The sequence below is a fragment of the Myxocyprinus asiaticus genome, chromosome 43, assembly GCF_019703515.2.
Source record: "Myxocyprinus asiaticus isolate MX2 ecotype Aquarium Trade chromosome 43, UBuf_Myxa_2, whole genome shotgun sequence".
NCBI lineage: Eukaryota > Metazoa > Chordata > Actinopteri > Cypriniformes > Catostomidae > Myxocyprinus > Myxocyprinus asiaticus.
Window position 1 is genome coordinate 2074099 of NC_059386.1, and position 24239 is coordinate 2098337.

General features: G+C 37.6%; 1 protein-coding gene across 1 annotated transcript in view; it reads right to left on the reverse strand.

Annotated features, from left to right (window-relative positions):
• Nucleotides 1–4362: 4362 nt before the first annotated feature.
• The window catches only part of LOC127433367 (chondroitin sulfate synthase 3-like), a 94239-nt gene continuing 74362 nt past the window's right edge, over nucleotides 4363–24239 (reverse strand). The window contains exon 3 of the mRNA XM_051685213.1: nucleotides 4363–6629. Coding sequence (XP_051541173.1) covers nucleotides 5064–6629 — 1566 coding nt within the window. The 3' untranslated portion in view covers nucleotides 4363–5063. The remainder of the gene's footprint in view (nucleotides 6630–24239) is intronic.

The following is a 24239-nucleotide window of genomic DNA, read 5'->3' on the forward strand; positions in this document are numbered from 1 at the left end:
TTCGAAACATACAGGGCGGCCGTAATACGAGCTAAATTACCTGCCACCATTAAAAATTACGCCTTTTGGTTAATTTCATACCCTGGTTGAGAGTAAAAGAAGCGCATATCACCGGCTTTATCTTGACATAATTACTGGTAGATGGAGGTTCTTTGTTCTGTAGTTTTGCAGTAATTGGATATTGCGTGAGCCATGTCTACTCCCAACTGCCGAGTTTAGGCATAGTCAAAATGCACATATATTTTAGATTTCGTTTTACTGGCGGTAGCATGAATCTTATCCAATTTAATTGTGGTGGTCTACTACTGCTGTGCTCAGTTGATTGAAAGCCAACTTGCGTTGCTTGATAGACGTGATAGCCTACACTCAATCTTTCAGTGTGCTGCATAATATTGATACGGTCCCAGCTGCATAGACACATGCATTGGCAAAGAGAACATTAAGATGTTTTGCCGTATCAATATTTTGAACACAGCCCTAATAGGCAAGAGTTAGTCATCTGACCTAAACACAACCAAACATGCATTTCACTTGCTGAAGACAAAACTGAAGGCAGTGTAGGTTCTAATGGTTGTTTAGATCAGTGCTACTTTTAGAAATAATTAATAATTATTTATTTAGTTATTAATTAATATTTAAATTAAATAATAGAATCTAACTCATTAAAACCTCACACGGCGCACCATTAAATGTAGTGCGCCACGTTCAGGAGCGGGTTTGGTTATTAGCAATAATTAATAATTATCAAAGATAATTATTAAAATCAATAGAACATTGATGATAACTAAACAGTGACATGATTAGATATGGTAACCGAAATAAGCCTATAACACATGAGAGGAAGGTGTGTGTGTGTGTGTGTGTGTGTGTGTGTGTGTGTGTGTGTGTGTGTGAGAGAGAGAGAGAGAGAGAGAGAGAGAGAGAGAGAGAGAGAGAGAAAATGGGTGAGTGTGTGTGTGTGTGTGTGTGTGTGTGTGTGTGTGTGGAAGGAGGGACGCGCACAAAATGGCAGACGTGACTCTCGTGAGTACGTCACGCGAGATTTCCGGCCAGAGAATATGGCTGCGAATGTGGGCGGAGAGAAGCCAGTCAATGGCGTCTGCCCGTTTACCGCGTGTCTCCGCTTGTACGATAACTTGGGGACAAAGCTGAGCTTTATCACAAAGTTATCTACTAGCCAAAAGTGTGTGCGAGAATGTTTGTGAGGGTTCGCGTGTGTGTGGTTAGTACGACAGAGAGAGAGATTAAAGTGGCGGCACCAAAGCCGGTTTTGCGATCGTGGGAGAGAAAGCATCTGTTAGTTTATCACTCAGAGACGTGGTGGACAGCTCATAAACCGTCCCGCGGTCTTTTATTCTTTAATGGATAAACTCAGTGTGCTGGTCTCACCCATGATGGCGGAAATACACAACAGTCCAATGTGGTTGGACTACAACATAGCAGATCTCATTTGTGATAACAGTACATTACAGTAATACCTTGAGTATTATTAGCAGCAATGAGCGGACTTGGCGGTCCGTAAACTGTACAAGCAATAACCTTGATACACAAGAATAACATACTATAATATTCTATCTCTGCCCAGACGTAAACCTCTTACTTGAATAGTATGAGGACGCAGACGAATGTGTGCTCATCCGTCCTTTAACTCTGACTCTTTCCTCGAGGCTCGGGTGATGACGGGAGGCCATTTCCTCGCTCTGTCAGCGGGCGGTACGGCTGCTGATTCTCGGCGGGCTGGTGGAGAAATCAGCGACATCGACTTGATTGAAGAGGGAAGAGAAATCTTTTCTCTTCACTTCTGCAGGCAAACGGATGAAGATGCGGATTGCTCGGCGGTCTCCTTCGGATCTGTTAGAGTGTTCGGTGGAACACAGAGTAATCTCAACTTGTCCAGCGAGATGGAGATTGTATGGCCACAGTTTCAAGTCGGATGTTACTTCCTTGTGCCACGAGGCTACACCTGAGAGCAGCGATGAGCTGCGTCTACACCTGGTGAGCAAAGTTGCTGAAAGCAATTCCCGGAAGCATCTCAGAGGTATTTCTACTCCTGATGACGTCATGGTTGAGGGGCGTTCTGTTGTGTGCCTCATCCAATAGGAGTTGAGAGTTCGATCCTTTAGTGAGCAAGGCTTCATGGGATTTGTAGTCTGTTTTGGACTCCCTTTGTTTGATTTTGGCGCAGTTTTTATCAGTAAGATTTATGACTGTTTGTGGGCCTCAGTCAGGCTTTATGACTGTGTTAGGCCTGCCTTTGTCTTCTATCTGAATACATGAGGCCCAACAGCAAAAAGACCTACAAACAAGCAGCAATGTAAAACAACTGCAGTAAAGGCCTGGCAAAACATCACATGGGAGGAAACACAGAATTTTGTCCATCGGTTCTAGACTTTAGGTCATCCACTGGAAAGGATTTTCAACCAAGTACCTAGAATGATAATTGTATTGAAGATTATATATGATTATTTGTTTGTCCGTACTGATTGCTTCATTTTAAATCCATTGTGGTGGCATACAGAGCCAAAATTCTGAAAATCGCTTCACTGTCCAAATACTTACGGACCTAACTGTACAGTATATTGCATTCTAAAGCCACTTTTTGTATTGTCTAATCATTGACTTACTCGTATGCCATAATAATGTGATGCATTTTAAATATCTGACTTTTTTAAATATTATTTATCAATTATTTTATATAATTGAATAATATTTTTATAGTGCTGTCAGTCGAGATTAAATCACATAATTTTTCATAGTTAATCGAGATTTAATCTCAGATTTTAAAAGTGCTGAAATTAACAATATGCAACAATAATGCTTTATTAAACATTTTCCAAACAAAGTCTTCCACAGTATAAAGATAGAAATGCACAAAAGGCACCAATTCAAGTAACATTAAACATTTCACAAAGTCTAAGTGAGAGGTTGAATCTCATCCTCCACAATATTAATCAGCCAGCAGACTGTGGCTATCCACTTTGCTTTAGCAATCATGAAGCAGCATTCATGATTCGCGTCAGGGCATCAACGGCATCGTCAAGCTCCGCTTTGAACTCCAAAAGAAAAGCACTGCAGACATCTTGTTCCGCTTTTAGTGCCAACACTGCCCACATAATAGCATTAAGAGGTAATTTCCCCATCAATTGATCACCGATATGGAATCGCTGTGTTTGTGGTGTGTGCATCAGTATAATAATGTCCCTGGACACATCTCAAAGGTTCCATCTTACTCCAACCAGTGTTTAGAACATAGAGCTGAACAAAATGTCAGAATCTATTGTCAAATTAGTAAATGCATTAAATGTGCAAATTTACCCCCAAAAATGTACTGTATGCATCAAACATTTTCAAATAATCACATGCATTAACGCGTTAATTTTGACAGCTCTATTATTTAATCATTATATATTTAATATTGATATACTGTATGCAATTAATTGTGATTAATTTGATTAAGCAATCTATACACTGATATATAGTGGGGTTCAAAAGTCTCAGTCTGCTTTGAAAAAATCTCGGATATTTTTTTTTTTTTTTTTTTTCATTTGGACCTGGAAATAAACAAGTTTTAGTATTTTGAAAAATGTCAAACAACAAATAATGTAAAATGAAGATGAAATATTCAAGAACCCGTACTATTTCTAAGTCAATATTTAATTCATGATATTGACAAATTTAGAAATTGGATTATATTAGAAAATGCCAAATAGAAGCATTTCCACTAGTGGGCTCTGACTTTTGGACCCCTATAATAATTTATACAAACTTCATTCCAACATGATATAATGTTTAGATCTCTAGATTAGAACATACTTAAATCCAAGACATTCTGGTTGAAAGTATGCATTTTGATGTTTTAATTATAAATAAAAAATGGAGTAATTCTCACAAGCAAATGAAAAAAATCATAAACGCCACATACTAAAAGTCAAACAAAATGTATGTTGTACATTGAAGCACATGGGTAAAAGAAAAAACATGGGTAACCAGTACCAAAATATCATGAGCAACTAAGTAGAAAATGGAGAATAAAAAATAAAAAATACTGCAATAAAGTAATCTTTATCTTTGTATTAATAAGAGAAATCTATATGTCTTCAGTCACTTTCCCCAACGGGAATATTTAAAGCACATTTGTGGTACTTTCTTTACATTATTATTATTGTCATGAACATCTTTATTATTATTATTATTATTATTATTATTAACATTGCAAGACTGGATAGCTTGAGTCCATTTAATCACATATAGACAACACCATATTTCTGTTCCAAAACCATACCATACTGTCCATACCATCATGGAGCCTCATTAGTGACTGATTTGGGACACTCTAGCATTGATGTTAGCATCGTTGCTAAAGTTAACATTGTGATACTCTAAAATATAAATATACATATCACATAGAAATTTTGGGTAAAGAAGTCCTTTTTAATTAGGCTGAACTATTTAGTATTGATAGTTTTTCAATTCAATACTGAATTAAATATATTTATAATCAAAATCTCATTTTCAGACTGGGATGATGCATTCTGGGATTGCCTTCATTGCACAGTATACATGGATGCTGCATGAGAATGAAATGGTTTTAGTTTAGAGATATCTTTTGGAACATCCTGCACTTTGGAATCGCATCTATGATACTTAAAAAGCTATTTAGATTAGCAGCTCACACTAGGTTTTGGAACAGAGCTTGTTTCTCCTTGAGTCATTAAGAGGACCATATTAAAAACGTTCATGTGTGGTATTCACGTGAGAAGAGCTCCTGAGGATATGAACAGTTTGCAAGATGGCAAACATTAAACCTTCCCCCAGAGTGACCTTCTGTTCAGACCTGTACAATAAATATCCTTTGGTTACAGATTACATGGCAAAGAGAAACCACTGAAAGATGTTGCACCAAAGGAATCGGAGTGTACCTTGAAAAAAATGAGATAAATGTATATGGACTTACATTCAACCATACCAGCTACAAACATGCAAACATACAGTCAACCTTTTGATGTTTGCACTCATGCAGAACTGAGGTTAAGTCTAGTGATGCCGATGGATTTGTTGGAACGTCAGGAAGAGGTCCTGTTAAACCCAACTTCTAAATGTTTCAACAACCACAATTCTGCTAATTGCATTGTGGATGCGTAAGTGCTCGCTTTGGATCCGAGGCACATTTTGTACTGCCTGGGCTCTAAATGAGTGTCGCAGAGGACAGGGTGATAAATATGCACAATACCTGCTTCTTGAGAGCGGAACACTTTCAAACCAGAGTTAATGACTTTTGTGAACAAATCGACATCCTCCAAACCCCAGCCTTGGATTGATGTGTCAAAACCTCCAGCTTTGAGCAAATCACTTTTGTATATGCAGGTGATACCAAATCCATAATCCCGCCAGAACCCACTCTTCCTGGTAAAAACAAAGCTGCTGTCTTCTGGAGGGTCACCAGCATAAACAATTTTGGGATCATACTGACTAAAGATGACAGGAAAATACGCCTGACTTCCTTCAATGGCATTGTCTCGACACCTCTGGAGAGCATCAGAATTGAAAACCAGGTCCACATCGCAGAAGAACAGCAATGAGTTGTTTCTCAATTGGGAAGAGCCCATCTCAAGGGCAAAGCCACGAGAGAATTCTCCCGTCATAGGTATGATGGACAGGTCTGCTTTAGGGTATTTGTAGTGGTATTCCTTTATCAACTCCAGGTGTCTCTCCTTGTCCTGATTGGTATCATTATCGACCAGGATTATGGTTAGCTTGACATTTTGGTTGGGAATAAGGCAGACTCTCTCAAAATTTTCCATGAAACGCACAAAGATTCCGTAGCGGCCAGTGAGTGGTACAAGGAAGTGAACCTTTTTTGGACTTTGCATCTCTTTCGTGGAATCTGAGATCTGGAAGGAAGAGAAGATCTTGAGCGAGCTGGAGAGGAAGGAGAGCGAACTAGAGTCACTATTGATGGCTTCCTCTAGTTTTTCAACGTCCAATTCCTCTGCCTCGCTGAAGAACGGCCGACTGAAGGACTGCTGTAGGTATGCGTGTCTCCGGACAGGAACTGTGACTTTCCTGCCCTTGTGCTTCTTGTAAAGCAGCAAAAGATCTAGGATGTATTCGGCACCGTGAAGCGGATCCACCCGTCTATAGCCATACTGGATCTCCTTGAAGTCGATGACGCGTCCGCGAGCTTTGGAGTTCTCGTTGATCATCTCCATCACTTGAAGCACCGTGTCCTCCAGTGCCGTGCGGACCAGGTTTCCAAGGCCCTGACGAGGCATTTGCTTTTCACTGGTGGAATACAAGTGCCTGCCGGTCATGAAGTCCCACTCGATGACGTCTCCACGCTTGGTGGGCCGGTAGCGCGTGTAGGAAGGTGGTGCCCCCAGCATCTGGTAATCCCAATGCACTTCAACGTTGCCGAGGCGACTCATGGTGACGCCTTCACGGTGAAGCTGAACAGTGCGGTATCGCAGCTCAGAGATCTTACGGCTAAGCAGGTAACTGTGGAGTCGGTACTGGTAGGCTGGACGTTTGTTGGGGTGCAGCGTGATGGCATTGTGGATCTTGCTGCTGTGCAGCTCCTGGATGAAACCTTTCTTGTTGTGCTCATAGTTCTCATAGAATAGCTGCTGCATCTGCACAGAGAAAGAAGAAAACAAAATGAAAGTTAAGAATTTTAGGTCACGCCCACACTAATACGCATCTTAAGTATAGTTCATAAAACTTGGCCTAGATTCCAAGGCTTCCAAGCCATACGATAGCTTTGTGCGAGGAACAGACCTCAGAGTTGGACTTGGAATGTTGTGCACAAATCATATGGACTACTCTTTGACTTTCTGGAGCTTGACGGACACCACGAACTCATGTTGTACAGAAAGAAGCTGCGAAAAGATTCTTCAAAAATTCTCCATTTCCATTTCATTGAAAAAATAATCACATTCAAGTTTGGAACAACATGAAGGTGAGTAAATATTAACAATGTTCATTTTTGGGTCTATTCCTTTAACATCTGGTAGGATTCGAAGTGGATGTTAGAAGTGAAATGGCATTGTATCTCACTCATACAATGCTCACTGTACTACATTTTAAAATGCTCAAGATGGCACTAAGGAATTGCATCCTGTTTTAAGTGCAGTGTGGTATTGCATTTTATTGAGTCAGCTTTGTGTTTGTGTATGGTATGAGATATGTACTGGAAAGCTGGAAATACTGCACGAAAGTGTTCTAGCTAAGTTAAATGGATGGAAATTTAGTGGCTAAAACAGAGACAGAAAGTCCATGTTAACTCATAACATCTGAGAGAGAGAGTAGTTAGAGAGAGAGAGAGAGAGAGAGAGAGAGAGAGAGAGAGAGAGAGAGAGGGGTGTTGTGAAAAACGAGTACAGCTGTGCAAACTGAATGTGTGTAATGCATCAGCACCAGACAAGATTGAACATCTCAACTGCGTCAATGCATAAAGCATCCACACACAAATGTGCACACACAAACACATCGACAAGTAGTACCTCTAAATATCTCCAAAACCGAAGGATATATTTGTCTTTAGTTAAGACTGTTTATATATTTGGAGGTTAAAGGTCTTTCATAACTTCTCTATGAAGTTTCTCCATTCCTGTTCTGCAAAAGTGGAACTTGGTGAAACGAACACCTTTGTTACAACAGAACAACCGACACACCCGTTACATGTCTGAAACACACTGAAACACAGTCTGAAGTCAAATTAATGATTATTTTCCCCTCATTGGTCTGTATTACAATTATAAATCCTTATGTTAGACCCATTGACTCGACTCATCATTGTATATGATATACAGCATCTAGAACAGTAGCAGAACAATAACTGCATTCATTACAGTGTTCTTGTCTGTTTTAATGTCTAACAGTAATCCTTTAAATTTATTCTGATCTGTCTCTCTCATGCAAGTGTCTTTGGCTGCCAGCTATTGATGTTGTGTTGCTCCACCAGAGACTGATGTCATGTTGGAGTAATTTCTTGGCTGTGGTGTAATTCCACTGTGTTCACACCAGCGTTCCAGATGTGACCAATCAAACTAAGCTTGTAAAAAAATGAATGAAATATTAGATTTTTTTTTTATATTATTTTTGTTTTTATCTGTATTTCCATTCTTAATGCACATTCCTGTTTCTATTGGGAACTATTTATTGGTGCATGTTAAATGTCTTCATAATCTTTCATTAAAATGTAATCATTTTATTTATTTTTATTTTTTTTCAGATGACATCATCAATGATGATGAGCTCTTGTTTTTAAAACATGTCACATGCAGACCACTTTTCACCATCCAATTAATTCCTGAGGGGAATCCTTCCCTACAGTTATTTCTTGTTGAATGTCCTGTTTGAAATGTCACAATATGGAAGTAAAATGGGTTGAGAATGCTGTTTCATGTTGACTTGCTTAATTGCTTATTTCATTTAGGCTGAGGCATTTTTATTTACAGACACCGAATTAAAAAAACATTTAAAAACAAAGCTATAAGCTCTTATGACTTCTCACATTTAATATTCATCTCTCAGTACCTGCCACTGAATGCCTGTGAGCTGCCGATCTTTTCGTCTCCTAACAGAACATAAATGGAAAGTTGGCACTCGACTCCAACGGTCCGTTTATAAATGCTGCAGTCATCAGAGAGCCGGATCGTGCGGTCTGGCATGTTTGCATGCAGCACAAAGCAGCTACTGTTAGCGGTGCAAAAACCTGATTCAGGACCGACCGTGAAAAACACGATTCTGTAATTTATATTATATTTGCAAGTGAAGGCAAAGCAAGCAGGAGTGATTCTGAATCAGAGGTGGAACACAGTAAACCCTCTGTACTACAGAAAACCTGCCTAACAACATGTACAAATCCAGTCATGTGACACTGCATGTACAGAAGAAGAGGAATGTATAACTGTGTAAATATGTGGAGGAGTAAGAGAAGTGATTTATCAAAGTTGTGCATAAACACTACATGGCTAAATGATTGTAGACAGCCAAACACCACACCCATGTGCTTGTTGAACATTTAATTTAAAACCATTGGCATTAATAGAGAGCTGGTCCCTTTCTTGCTATAACAGCTTCCACTCTTCTCGTTCAGCTTTCCACCAGTGTTGTATAAAGTATCCAATCATTGTACCTGTCGATTGACATTGAAGGAATTAGCCACAACACAACTGAAACAATCTTTATACTGTTTATGACTGCTAAAATGGTCCACAACACATTGGAGGACTGGGTAAAATATTGATTTTCCAGTACATCGCAATCTTCATTTGAACGATCTTGATATCGATTCTTAAATCCCAAGATCGATCTTTTACTCTATTTGCAACCCTCTTCTACAATGAGAGAACATGGCTGGCATTTGCAACTCAATTTTACACTAATCAATTAAAAATATCTGCGATTAGCTACTGGCTGGTAAATGTTTAGATTTCACTCACCAGTGATTGTGTAGCCTAGTGGTGAAGTCTTCAGCAGCGAAATCCTTTCACTGCGTATTGAGAGAAAAAGTTTTGTATGAATCGTTCCATGTGTGTCCAAAGACGAGATCCACGCATTTGTCATTACATGATGTCTCTTTTACTAACCTTTCTGTTCTTTAGTCACTTAATCAAAAACAAACCAAAAAGAAACATTTAATTCTAATCATGCATAGCACAGATGAGTTATTCACAAAAGTATTTGCAAAATGATTTGATTCAGTCACAAAAATAACAATAGCGTCTAGAGAAATACAGTATATAAGAGTAAAAGTATTTGTATTTTGTTACACCTCTGCTTTCCACTAGATGTTGGAACATAGCTGTTGTGATTTGCTCCCTTTCAAACAAATGAGCACACTGCATCAAAAACTACCTCACATAAACTGATCTTCCAAACATCTCGATGTCTTTATCTAAAACATCACTGACCGGAATGCTGGAGATGGGAATAGAGGCTTTTATTATTATTATCATTTACAGGCTTATTTTCACCACATAAACTTTCATTGAATTAACTAATGACTAGAGGAACTTGTGAGTTGGGGTTTTCTTTATTGAGTGCTTGGACCCTGCTATTTGTTTGAATAAGGAGATTGCTCTTCAGAGAATTCAACCATGATGACCACTGGGACTGTGGATTTAGACTAGAGGAGAAACTAATTTCAGAAAGCTCATCCTGTGGAGATAATCTCAACATGGTCTTATATGAATTTCCATGATGGTTTATGTTTATTAGAGCTGGTGGGCTAGCATATCCAAGATGTTCACCAGCATATCTTAGCTGGCCAACTAGCATCTCCTTTCTTTCTCCTTCGGTTGACCTTGCTGGTTAAGCTCGTTAAAAAGCCTGGTGGGGAAACATCATACCAGCATAAAAAAAAAAAACAACAAAAAAACAAACATACACCAATCAGCCACAACATTAAAACCACCTGCCTAATTATTGGGCTGGATTTTCACACACAACAGTCTCTAGAATTTACTCCGAATGGTGCTAAAAACAAAAAACATCCAGTGAGGGGCAGTTCTGTGGACGGAAATGCCTTGTTGATGAGAGAGGTCTACAGAGAATGGCCAGACTGGTTTGAACTGATAAAGTCTACGATAACTCAGATAACTGCTCTGTACAATTGTGGTGAGAAGAATATAATCTCAGAATGCTATTCTGAGATGCGGGTTGGCGCTGTTTTGGTGGCACAAGGGGGACCTACACAATATTAGGCAGGTGATTTTAATGTTGTGGCTGATCGGTGTATGCTTGTGACTAGCTTTACTGGTCTTTTAAGCAGGGCACATGAAAAATTTTGTGACTGGATCACTCAAACCACATTCAGAGATAGCATGTGACCACAGAGTATTTGAAGTGTAAACAATGATGTGTCCCGAACAACAGCCAATGACTGCCTACTAACTGTCTATTGATCCACTGCACTACAAGAAGTGTTTTTAACTTTGCAGGTTGTATGTGGCTTTAAACACTGTATATACCCTTGGATTTTAGAGGATTTAATGGCAGTGACTTTTACATACCAATTTCTTCTTTATCACTCATCTAATAATCCTTCATGGCTGTTTATTCATAATCTATTCTTTATACAAATTTGTAATGATTTCTCTTTCATTTCACCTCTGAGGCCTAAACAAAAGTGTTCACAAAACACTAGAAAAGATAGACGGTTGTGCAATTCTCATTCTCATCTGTGTTTATGAGACTGACAATGAGAGTCTCGGTTTTTTATTTTGATCAAAACAGAAAATAACATGAGTACAGACAGAGACTTACAGTAACTACACAAACAGAATGAAGATAAATACACTGGGCTGGATTTCACATTTTCTGCTGTCGTGTTTATGTTGTCTCTCCAATCTACACTCCAAATGGTTTCTTTCTGTTTCACTCTTTTAACAGAATGGACAGTTAATCCAGTTATAGTTGCGTACACAACTCGCATGTAACTCAGTGAACTGTCCGAGGAGGTAAACAGGAAGACAGAAAAGAAATCGGTACAGGTCCCATTCCCAATACAGTCTGTGGTGCTAAAGCTACCGCCACTACACAAATTAGCAACTATTTAACATACGTTGTTATGCTTGTTTTTGAGTATTTCAGATTTGACAGATGTCATTTGACAGCAGTATTAATCACACTGATGAGGTTTATGCAGGGTCTCTTTCTTCAGTATGTGTTGATGGCTCAATTTATACAGTAATTTGTCCTAAAATGACACATACACATGCTCTGTACAAGGTCATGAACATGATAATGTGATCTATGAGCTCTGAGGAGAAACAGTATCTGTTACACATGCTGTCATAGACGTCAGCTCAAATAAAGAGTTTGAACTAGACCTCTGAAAGTGAGAGAACATATTAACCAGAGCTCATTTAATTATTGTGTCAACAATTCATGATAAATTAGCCTACATTTTAGACTTTGATCTTCAAACCTGCTCAGACGAACAATGGACAAAACTCTTGTTGACATTGAGGGTGTTATTCAGCTGTTGTATATATCAGCTCACAAAACTATGGAAACTATAGTTGGTGGGGAAAAACAAATTAACATTTTAAAGTTTACAGTATTTTACCTCACAATACTGTGTAAATATTCTAATGCCAAGAATGTATATTTTGAGTGTATATTTTTCACATGTTTTGGGGGGAAAAAAAGATTGAGCACAATGCTTCAGAGCAATGTGTGAGCAGACAAAATGCAATACAATAAACCTAAACAATCGTAATGTTTGCTCCCTTTTATTGCGACTCAGATATCTGTATTTTAAAACTTTTTTAAGGTTATTTATTACTTATTTCTAAATATTTATTCTAAATTTTTTGTGTGACAAATGTTTCACTGCAGTATTTGTATAACACCTGTACTCTACATATGTTGCTACTGCAACAAAATACATTTCCCTGTGGGGAATAATAAAGTATTTTCAATTCAATTTGTGAGTTGTAAGAAGTGCTTCTATTCCACGATAACTACAGAACACTGGACTTTGAAATTTGAAAGCTGCTTCAAGTCAAATGATGAAATTCACAGCTGCTTTGATCTATAGCTCTATAATGTATGAAACTGTTCACTGTATTTCTCATTACTGTATTACACCTTAAAGGGATGGTTCACCCAAAAATGAAAATTCTGTAGTCATTTATTCAGATATTTTAAATTATACATATTTTCAAAGAATGTTTACACTGCTCTTTTCCATTCACAGTGACCACATGCAGTCGAGCTCCCAAAAAATGTCATAAAAATTATCTTAAGTAATCAATTTTTAAGGGTACTTTTATGCTATATTCTAAGCCTTCTTAAGTCATATGATAGTTTTGTGTAAGGAACATATGCAAATTTAATTAATTATTTAATAATAATCATCCCCAACGCCATAACTCTCAAATTGCATTTTTTAATTTGGTATGTCAAGATGCGTTGTACCAGGTTTGATGTCAATGACGCCAAACGACATTCCTTTTTGTCTTGTAACAGAAACGCACTTAGTTAGAATATGTAACAGTGCAAATGAGATTTAAGAGTTATGCTGGAGCTGGTGCTAGGAAAGTCATACGGGTCTGAAACGTGATTAACAATGATTGGTTGAGTAAATGATGACAGGATTTTAATTTTTGAGTGAACTATTCCTTTAAGTAGGATGACATGCAGGTCGAATTTCTCTGTCAACAGTCCTGCATCAACGCCTAAGAAAGGAAGTGATTTAAAGTCATGAAAGTGCCAAGATGTTTCATATTAATTTACACACACACATACACTGAAAGACATGCTGTACAGAGCTCATGCTCTTTATCTACATTCAACACACAAACATACATGTTTAAGAAGTCTGTAATGATACGATGGTGAAGTGTTGTGTCAATTTGATGTATTAAGGAGTTGTCTTGCTGTGTTGTGTTTGCCAGTGCTGTCAGCACATGACAGAATAAAGTTTATAAATATATAATGAATCAAACTATTCAATGAATTCATAGCATGTCCACAGGTTTCATCAGGGAAGCTGATGTAAGACACTGCATAGACGAGGAATGCCAAAAAACTCTTTGTACAAGGGATGAGCAAAACAGATTAAAAAAATAAATAAATAAATAAAAATAAAAAAACAGACTAGTCGGCGAGTAGCCTGATTAGCCGCTTTTCCACCATCGGGCCAGTGTGAGCCAGGGCAATCAACTGGTCAGCTGGGGCCAACAGCCTCGAGCAGAGACCAAAATCGATCTGCATTCCCACCATCAGGCCAATAGCCCTGCAGAGTTGCCCCAAAACCTGCCCTTAATACACCGCCCTGATGCCAACACCACACACCATACCCATTTCAAAACTCAAGCTGATGTATCAGTCTCTGGAGACTAGCTTGACCTCGAAATAAACATGGATTTGTACTGAGCCTGCAATTTATTAAAACATTTTCCCAAACCTGTACCGTTGAGCGCAGGATACACAATTTGACTTGTTCGGCAGATGTAGTCGATCTGACGTTGCACATTTTCATCAGCCCAATAATTCAGAAGAGCCCTGATTTCGTCTACTGACCAATACTGACGATTCTCTGTTTATGTAAGCTGGTAGCTAGATATGAAACACTGGAAAAGGACTATCTTGGTGCTGAAACCTCTGGCCTGACTCAGCTAAACTGAGTAAACTACCACCTCCTCAGTCCCCAGTTGATCTTCTTTGGCCCAAGGGTAATCGGCAGGCCAGAGGCCACTGGCCCCGAAAAAGCCCAGGGTAGGCACGATGAAGCCCCAGGAGTGACATTGGGAATGCACGCACTAGCACGCCCTTACCTGGCCTGATAGTGGAAACGCACTGGATGCCCTGAATAATTAGGTTGGTTTCTGGTTCACCTGCCCACGATCAAATGTTTTTCTTAGGAAGGCATTTACATAAGACATTCAAAACCAGAGATGTCCCTCTGCATGTGTCTGGCTATAGCTGCAGTGCTTTATAGGGGATGACTTTAAAGATCCAACTACACTATGCAAACTGTCTACCAGCTGTCAGCATGCTACTTAAAGCAACACCACTAAACATATAAAAACTAAACTAAACAGAAGGACAGAAACATTTTAACTAGTCAACCTCGCTAATTGACTAGTCAGTTATTAGATGACCAACCATTATGACCCATCCATAGTTGGTATACCAATACTAAAATATAAAAATGTAACAACACCAGTCTATGAACTGTATATATGCACAGCCAAGCCAGCCACGGAGAAAATATTGGTGCGAGCTCATTGCGATAATTCTAGTAAGCTCTTGTAATAGCAAAAAATGTCAGAAAATTTTCAACATGTCTCAGTCACAAGTTGTAAACACACATTGTTGTTATTTTCTGTCTTTAACACATGCATTGTTTATTAGCAGTATATAATTAATACAAAGTGAACACTGACAGTCACAGATGACAGTACGTATGACACTGTTTGGCTTTTAAATGGCCATAACTTGTATACTATTGTAGCTGATGATAGCCTAACAAATAAATGTTTTTTTGTTGTGTTTTTTTAATTCCTGTTTTAAGTTTGCTGTTTTGTCGACTTCAATTTTAACGTTCCTGGTCTTATTGCGAATGAATGATTCATTCATGCATGTTATTCCAAAGAATTTTTTTTTTTTGTCTTCATAATCTTTCTTTAAAACCTTGATCCACCACTTATATGATTTTCCTTGTCAGCTAACATCATAACCACTCTCATTTTTCAACCACCTATCATATTGAGACTCTTTTCATATCCTAACAATTCCTTGTTGAATATCTTGTTTCACTGTGAAATAGGTTGCATTACGGAAGTAAAACAGGTTGCAAATAACATTTCATGTTGACTTGACAACATGATCACACAGAAGTCTCCAAGTTGCTAGGCAATACTTGTAATATTTTGATTCTTATTGAATTTAAATCTATTTGTATTCGGTTCTTGTTGTCATGCAAACCAACTGACGAGGATCTGCTTTTATGGGAGAAAGATAGGAGGAAATCTGAAGCTTATCAGACCAGTATGTGTGTGTGTGTGTGTTAAATCTCTGAACACCGGCAGAGCCCATTTTATAAAAAGCAAACTTTCACCACTTGTTTTTCTGAACAATAACATGTGAAATTATAAAAATATGATGAACCTTTATGTAGACTCAGAGTTTATCTCTGTGTATTACCCTCATGGCATCAGTATTGGTTTCTATGTAAGCTCCAGTTGATAAATATTGTTGCTGTTAATTTTATATCTTTTTTGTTTTCCATTTTTATTAATGCATTTTGTTCATTAAACTGAGCACACAACATTAGTGAGGATAAAAGGTCTATGAACTTCAAAGCAATGTTTAAATGCAAAAATCACAGCAGTGAATCCCAAAATCTGTACAGCATTCACATTGTTTAACAAAGACATTTCCTGAAAGGCTTTTTGTAACTCTGTCTTGAAAGAGGAAATATTTTATTTGTGAGGATATTTTCACAAAACTGCCAAGCTGACATCATTTTAAAAATAACAACACACCATTTGTCATATGTTAAATATTTCTATAGTTATCAATAGGGCTCAACTACTCTTAATGAAAAGCCAATAATGAAATGCTACAAAAATAAATATAACCAAACAAACACTATCAAATGGAGCAGAGCTGATATTAGTACTTCATAATACTGCATGTAAAGTAAAAGATTCTCCAGAGTGTGTGTCAGTGAGTCTTTGATCATGTTGAGTGCAGCAGCTGTGCTCAGTGCTGAAGTGCAGTGTAGATAAGAAAAGAGCACAGAGTGTTTATTGATTCTGTCAATGAATGAGTATAAAAACGTCTTCTAGATAAAGAGAAGTGGGAGCGTGTGTGAGGAGAATATCTAATATCAAGTGATACGCAAGTGATTTAATCACACAAAATCATTAGTGATGCACCAAAATTTCGGTCGCTGAAACAGAAAAAAGGCAGAAAATCTTGCCCGAAAATGCAAACAGAAACCATTACTTTAAAATCCGGTAACAGAAACACTGACACGCAGAAAAAGCAGAGTTTATGTGAACAGATCCTGGTTTAATTACATTTCATGTAAATGGCGGCTGATACTTGATTATAAATTGATGGTAACCAGGTCATAATTACAGACGTGCATTTCTGTATGTGTGTGTGTTGTGAGACTGTCGCAGTGAAATCCACATGAACAAGCACAACAGCACAGAAAACTCACTGAAGTTAATGGAAGCATACTGTGGTAAAAATTCAAATGTAAATCACAAATTCAGCTAGTATTTGCATTTCTTAGTTTCTAAGTCCACATACATCTCCAAAAGTGATGAACCGATCAATCTCTTGGTTTTCAGTGCAATATAATTATTATATTGTTTAGTGGTGACCCCTCAACAATCAGGGCTTACATTATACATTCAGAATTTGTTTAATTATTCCAAACAATGTCTAATTCAATATAAGGGTCAATCATGTGATGCTCATTTTTTTTGTCCACACCTATAAAATTATTCTGAAATACATTTAAAAAAAATGCAATTCTCACACACACACACACACAAAACTTAAACATACCTCTTCTATGATGAACATGTTTTCAATTTCTGAGTTCAGTCATTTTGGTATTTTTTCATTCATGTGTTGTAACCATCCAAAGAGTGGAAGCTGAAATTCAGTAGCGCAGAAAAAAAGCAGACAAATTTTTTTTTTAAATTACTGTTAATATTTTAAAAACTTTTGTTTACCAAATCAGTCACTTGGTGTAACCAACATGTAGGTAGCCATTTTGTTGTTTAATTTGACAAAAACCACAAAACAGAGAAGACCCATTTAGACCGTCAAGACTGAGTGTAACATTTTTTAAAAATATTGTAGTTTTATTTTTATTTTAAGACACATTTTGTTCAGGTCATCACCCTAAGAATACATCTTCATATTCTTGTCTCCAAAAAAAAAAAAAAAAAAAAAAAAGAAATTATATGTATCTATATCTATCTATCTATATATATCCATGTCTGTCTATCTCTCTCTCTCTCTCTCTCTCTCTCTCTCTCTCTATATATATATATATATATATATATACAGGTGCATCTCAATAAATTAGAATGTCGTGGAAAAGTTCATTTATTTCAGTAATTCAACTCAAATTGTGAAACTCGTGTATTAAATAAATTCAATGCACACAGACTGAAGTAGTTTAAGTCTTTGGTTCTTTTAATTGTGATGATTTTGGCTCACATTTAACAAAAACCCACCAATTCACTATCTCAAAAAATTAGAATACATCATAAGACCAATAAAAAAAACATTTTTAGTGAATTGTTGGCCTTCTGGAAAGTATGTTCATTTACTGTATATGTACTCAATACTTGGTAGGGGCTCCTTTTGCTTTAATTACTGCCTCAATTCGGCGTGGCATGGAGGTGATCAGTTTGTGGCACTGCTGAGGTGGTATGGAAGCCCAGGTTTCTTTGACAGTGGCCTTCCGTTCATCTGCATTTTTTGGTCTCTTGTTTCTCATTTTCCTCTTGACAATACCCCATAGATTCTCTATGGGGTTCAGGTCTGGTGAGTTTGCTGGCCAGTCAAGCACACCAACACCATGGTCATTTAACCAACTTTTGGTGCTTTTGGCAGTGTGGGCAGGTGCCAAATCCTGCTGGAAAATGAAATCAGCATCTTTAAAAAGCTGGTCAGCAGAAGGAAGCATGAAGTGCTCCAAAAGTTCTTGGTAAACGGGTGCAGTGACTTTGGTTTTCAAAAAACACAATGGACCAACATCAGCAGATGACATTGCATCCCAAATCATCATAGACTGTGGAAACTTAACACTGGACTTCAAGCAACTTGAGCTATGAGCTTCTCCACCCTTCCTCCAGACTCTAGGACCTTGGTTTCCAAATGAAATACAAAACTTGCTCTCATCTGAAAAGAGGACTTTGGACCACTGGGCAACAGTCCAGTTTTTCTTCTCCTTAGCCCAGGTAAGACACCTCTGATGTTGTCTGTGGTTCAGGAGTGGCTTAACAAGAGGAATACGACAACTGTAGCCAAATTCCTTGACATGTCTGTGTGTGGTTGATGCCTTGACCCCAGCCTCAGTCTATTCCTTGTGAAGTTCACCCAAATTCTTGAATCGATTTTGCTTGACAATCCTCATAAGGCTGCGGTTCTCTCGGTTGGTTGTGCATCTTTTTCTTCCACACTTTTTCCTTCCACTCAACTTTTTGTTTACATGCTTGGATACAGCACTCTGTGCACAGCCAGCTTCTTTGGCAATGAATGTTTGTGGCTTACCCTCCTTGTGAAGGGTGTCAATGATTGTCTTCTGGACAACTGTCAGATCAGCAGTCTTCCCCATGATTGTGTTGCCTAGTAAACCAAACTGAGAGACCATTTTGAAGGCTCAGGAAACCTTTGCAGGTGTTTTGAGTTGATTAGCTGATTGGCATGTCACCATATTCTGATTTTTTGAGATAGTGAATTGGTGGGTTTTTGTTAAATGTGAGCCAAAATCAACACAATTAAAAGAACCAAAGACTTAAACTACTTCAGTCTGTGTGCATTGAATTTATTTAATACACGAGTTTCACAATTTGAGTTGAATTACTGAAATAAATGAACTTTTCCACGACATTCTAATTTATTGAGATGCACCTGTATATATAATATCTATCTATATCTCTCTCTCTCTCTATATATATATATATATATCTATCTAATATATATATATATATATATATATATATATATATATATATATATATATATATATATAAAATCTCTATCTATCTCTATATATCTATATCTATCTATCTATCTATCTATATATACAGGTGCATCTCAATAAATTAGAATGTCGTGGAAAAGTTCATTTATTTCAGTAATTCAACTCAAATTGTGAAACTCGTGTATTAAATAAATTCAATGCACACAGACTGAAGTAGTTTAAGTCTTTGGTTCTTTTAATTGTGATGATTTTGGCTCACATTTAACAAAAACCCACCAATTCACTATCTCAAAAAATTAGAATATGGTGACATGCCAATCAGCTAATCAACTCAAAACACCTGCAAAGGTTTCCTGAGCCTTCAAAATGGTCTCTCAGTTTGGTTTACTAGGCAACACAATCATGGGGAAGACTGCTGATCTGACAGTTGTCCAGAAGACAATCATTGACACCCTTCACAAGGAGGGTAAGCCACAAACATTCATTGCCAAAGAAGCTGGCTGTGCACAGAGTGCTGTATCCAAGCATGTAAACAAAAAGTTGAGTGGAAGGAAAAAGTGTGGAAGAAAAAGATGCACAACCAACCGAGAGAACCGCAGCCTTATGAGGATTGTCAAGCAAAATCGATTCAAGAATTTGGGTGAACTTCACAAGGAATAGACTGAGGCTGGGGTCAAGGCATCAACCACACACAGACATGTCAAGGAATTTGGCTACAGTTGTCGTATTCCTCTTGTTAAGCCACTCCTGAACCACAGACAACATCAGAGGTGTCTTACCTGGGCTAAGGAGAAGAAAAACTGGACTGTTGCCCAGTGGTCCAAAGTCCTCTTTTCAGATGAGAGCAAGTTTTGTATTTCATTTGGAAACCAAGGTCCTAGAGTCTGGAGGAAGGGTGGAGAAGCTCATAGCACAAGTTGCTTGAAGTCCAGTGTTAAGTTTCCACAGTCTATGATGATTTGGGGTGCAATGTCATCTGCTGGTGTTGGTCCATTGTGTTTTTTGAAAACCAAAGTCACTGCACCCGTTTACCAAGAAATTTTGGAGCACTTCATGCTTCCTTCTGCTGACCAGCTTTTTAAAGATGCTGATTTCATTTTCCAGCAGGATTTGGCACCTGCCCACACTGGCAAAAGCACCAAAAGTTGGTTAAATGACCATGGTGTTGGTGTGCTTGACTGGCCAGCAAACTCACCAGACCTGAACCCCATAGAGAAACTATGGGGTATTGTCAAGAGGAAAATGAGAAACAAGAGACCAAAAAATGCAGATGAGCTGAAGGCCACTGTCAAAGAAACCTGGGCTTCCATACCACCTCAGCAGCGCCACAAACTGATCACCTTCTTGCCACGCCGGAATGAGGCAGTAATTAAAGCAAAAGGAGCCCCTACCAAGTATTGAGTACATATACAGTAAATGAACATACTTTCCAGAAGGCCAACAATTCACTAAAAATGTTTTTTTTTATTGGTCTTATGATGTATTCTAATTTGTTGAGATAGTGAATTGGTGGGTTTTTGTTAAATGTGAGCAAAATCATCACAATTAAAAGAACCAAAGACTTAAACTACTTCAGTCTGTGTGCATTGAATTTATTTAATACACGAGTTTCACAATTTGAGTTGAATTACTGAAATAAATGAACTTTTCCATGACATTCTAATTTATTGAGATGCACCTGTATATATATATATATATATATATATATATATATTACCTTGAAAAATGTTTGAAAACCTTTTTTTTAAATTAACGATGAAGTTGTGAATACTCTCATGTATTTAAGATGTAAGGAAAATATTTTAATAACTTTTACTTGAAGGTTACACCAAATGACAAAAGTCATTAAATAATTTTTTTGTAGAAAATGCTGTTTTTTTCAAAAATATATTAAACCAAATATATTACAAAGATTACATTTCTACGAACTTGACATGTTTTAAACTAGATTTTTAAAGATATTTAATTTCTATCACCTCGGACAGCCTTATTTGTCAATGACCCATAATCATTTTCATTTTTGGTTTGGCCAAGAATTTTCATTTCGGTGCATCACTAAAAAAAATCATGTTAACGTGTTTACGTCTTGTGGCTATACTTTTGAAACAGTGTGTATTTTAGCATTTATAGACTGGTCCCATTCTAGAAGGATGCAGTCACTGCACAACATAACACAAGACACAAATGGTCTATGTTGTCTTCTAATGTATTGCATACAGCACATTTATAACAACACATTTTTATGAATGGGCTTTCGCCAACCCACTCCCATCTAGATTAACACATGCTTGCATAAAAATTCCAAACTTCCTTTGCCATGCCCAATGATTTTGCATGTATGATGCATTACATAGTACTGCGCTTAAAACACAGCACTCTTAAAATAGGGCCTCGAGTATGTCAATATCAATATTCAGTGTATTCACACAACTTAAAGCAACTCCATTGAACAGACTCAATACTGCTGATACTGAGATTAAGGAAAGAGTGGAAGACAGAATGAGACTTAAAATAAAGCACAATTTAAATAAGTGTGTGTACTTCAGTGATAGGACATATTGTAGGTGTGTTTCTGAATGCATGGGTGTAGATACAGTTGAAGTCAGAAGTTTACATACATTTAGGTTGAAGTCATTAAAACTCATTTTTTAACCACTCCACAGATTTCATATTAGCAAACTATAGTTTTGGCAAGTCGTTTAGGACATCTACTTTGTGCATGACATGAGTAATTTTTCCAACAATTGTTTACAGACAGATTGTTTCACTTTTAATTGACTATATCACAATTCCAGTGGGTCAGAAGTTTACATACACTAAGTTAACTGTGCCTTTAAGCAGCTTGGAAAATTCCAGAAAATGATGTCAAGACTTTAGACAATTAGGTTCTGATAGGAGGTGTACTGAATTGGAGGTGTACCTGTGGATGTATTTTAAGGCCTACCTTCAAATTAGTGTCTTTGCTTGACATCATGGGAAAATCAAAAGAAATCAGCCAAGACCTCAGAAAAAAAAACATTTATGGACCTCCACAAGTCTGGTTCATCCTTGGGAACAATTTTCAAATGCCTTAAGGTACCATGTTCATCTGTACAATCAATAGTAAACAAGTATAAACACCAATGGACAACGCAGCCATCATACCGCTCAGGAAGGAGATGCATTCTGTCTCCTAGAGATGAATGTAGTTTGGTGAGAAAAGTGCAAATCAATCCCAGAACAACGGCAAAGGACCTTGTGAAGATGCTGGAGGAAACAGGTAGACAAGTATCTATATCCACAGTAAAACGAGTCATATATTGACATAACCTGAAAGGCTGCTCAGCAAGAAAGAAGCCACTGCTCCAAAACTGACATAAAGTCAGACTACAGTTTACAAGTGCACATGGGGACAAAGATCTTACTTTTTGGAGAAATTACCTCTGGTCTAATAAAAGAAAAATTGAACTGTTTGGCCATAATGACCATCGTTATATTTGAAGGAATGGCTTAAGGACAACAAAGTCAAAGTACTGGAGTGGCCATCACAAAGCCCTGACCTCAATCTGATATAACATTTGTGGGCAGAACTGAAAAAGCATGTGTGAGCAAGGAGGCCTAAAAACCTGACTCAGTTACACCAGTTCTGTCTGAAGGAATGGGCCAAAACTCCAGCAACTTATTGTGAGAAGCTTGTGGAAGGCTACTCAAAACGTTTGACCCAAGTTAAAAATTTAAAGGCAATGCTACCAAATACTGACAAAGTGTATGTAAACTTTTGACCCACTGGGAATGTGATGAAAGAAATAAAAGCTGAAATAAATCACTCTCTCTACTATTATTCTGACATTTCACATTCTTAAAATAAAGTAGTGATCCTAACTGATCTAAGACAGGGAATGTTTTCTACGATTAAATGTCAGGAATTGTAAAAAAACTGAGTTTAAATGTATTTGGCTAAGGTGTATGTAAATGTATATATGTCTGGGTGTGTGTAATATATTGTGAAACATTCATGTTACAGGAAAGGCTACTTTCATTAAACCATTATGAAATAATCATTAGTGAATGATATTTTAATTTCACAGAATTAGCACAAAGTCTGGCTCACACTTCAGTTTATTCTGTCGAAGAACCTCCCACTTATTCAGTACGCATCAGTTGTCAGAGGCTGAGACTAGTGTACGGCCAAACAAATTGCTTGTCGCTAGAGCATTATCACATTGCGCCTGGTTAGGATACATTGTAATAGTCTTTTCAAACAAGCTCTTGTAATTAGTTATAGGAATATAGGCTATAACTGAAGACAGTCTGGCCATTAGATTTCATTCAGTATATCAGAGTACTAAAGGTTCTTCCTCCTTCTGCAACAAGCAGAGAATCTCATTAATTCCTGAAAACTGATTCCACACTGTGGCGGCACATTTGCATGTCTTCTACAGAGCCCCTTAGAGGACAGAGAGGGAAGAGAGAGTTTCAGAATAGTAAACCTGCAGTATTCACGACTGTAACCATTTTTGTGGTAAGAACCATGGTTTTAAACGCCATGGTACATGTACCACAAATTAACCATGGTATTACTATAGTAAAACTAAACATGTTTTTTGGCAGAATTATATAAAATTGTTATTACCATAGTTTTGGTTTCCCTGTAGGTATTATGACTATGTTTTACCATGAACATCAAGCTTAATTTATGGTTATTGTAGTAAAACCATGGTCCCCTTTCAAGTCGGTCATTTCAACGCTCACCCCTCACGATCTCTGAAACCTTTTACAATCACGGCAATCCTACTGGCAAATGGAGCTTGCTGCTGTCCCCAATGATGCGTGTCATCGCAGGCATGTTAACTGGAGCACAGTGCCATTTAATCAGAATTATTCTCTTCATGGTCCGATTGACCTCTCGTCCTCTGAAAACCCGACTTATCGCTTCATCATTTGGAACTGCACCTCTCAACAGCGAGCGGACTGTTTCATCTTCCTGTTTGTGCCCTGAAGAAAAAGCTATTTTGTTAAATATTAAGGAAGGAAAAAGTTGTTTATTTCAATGGCACAAACCAGC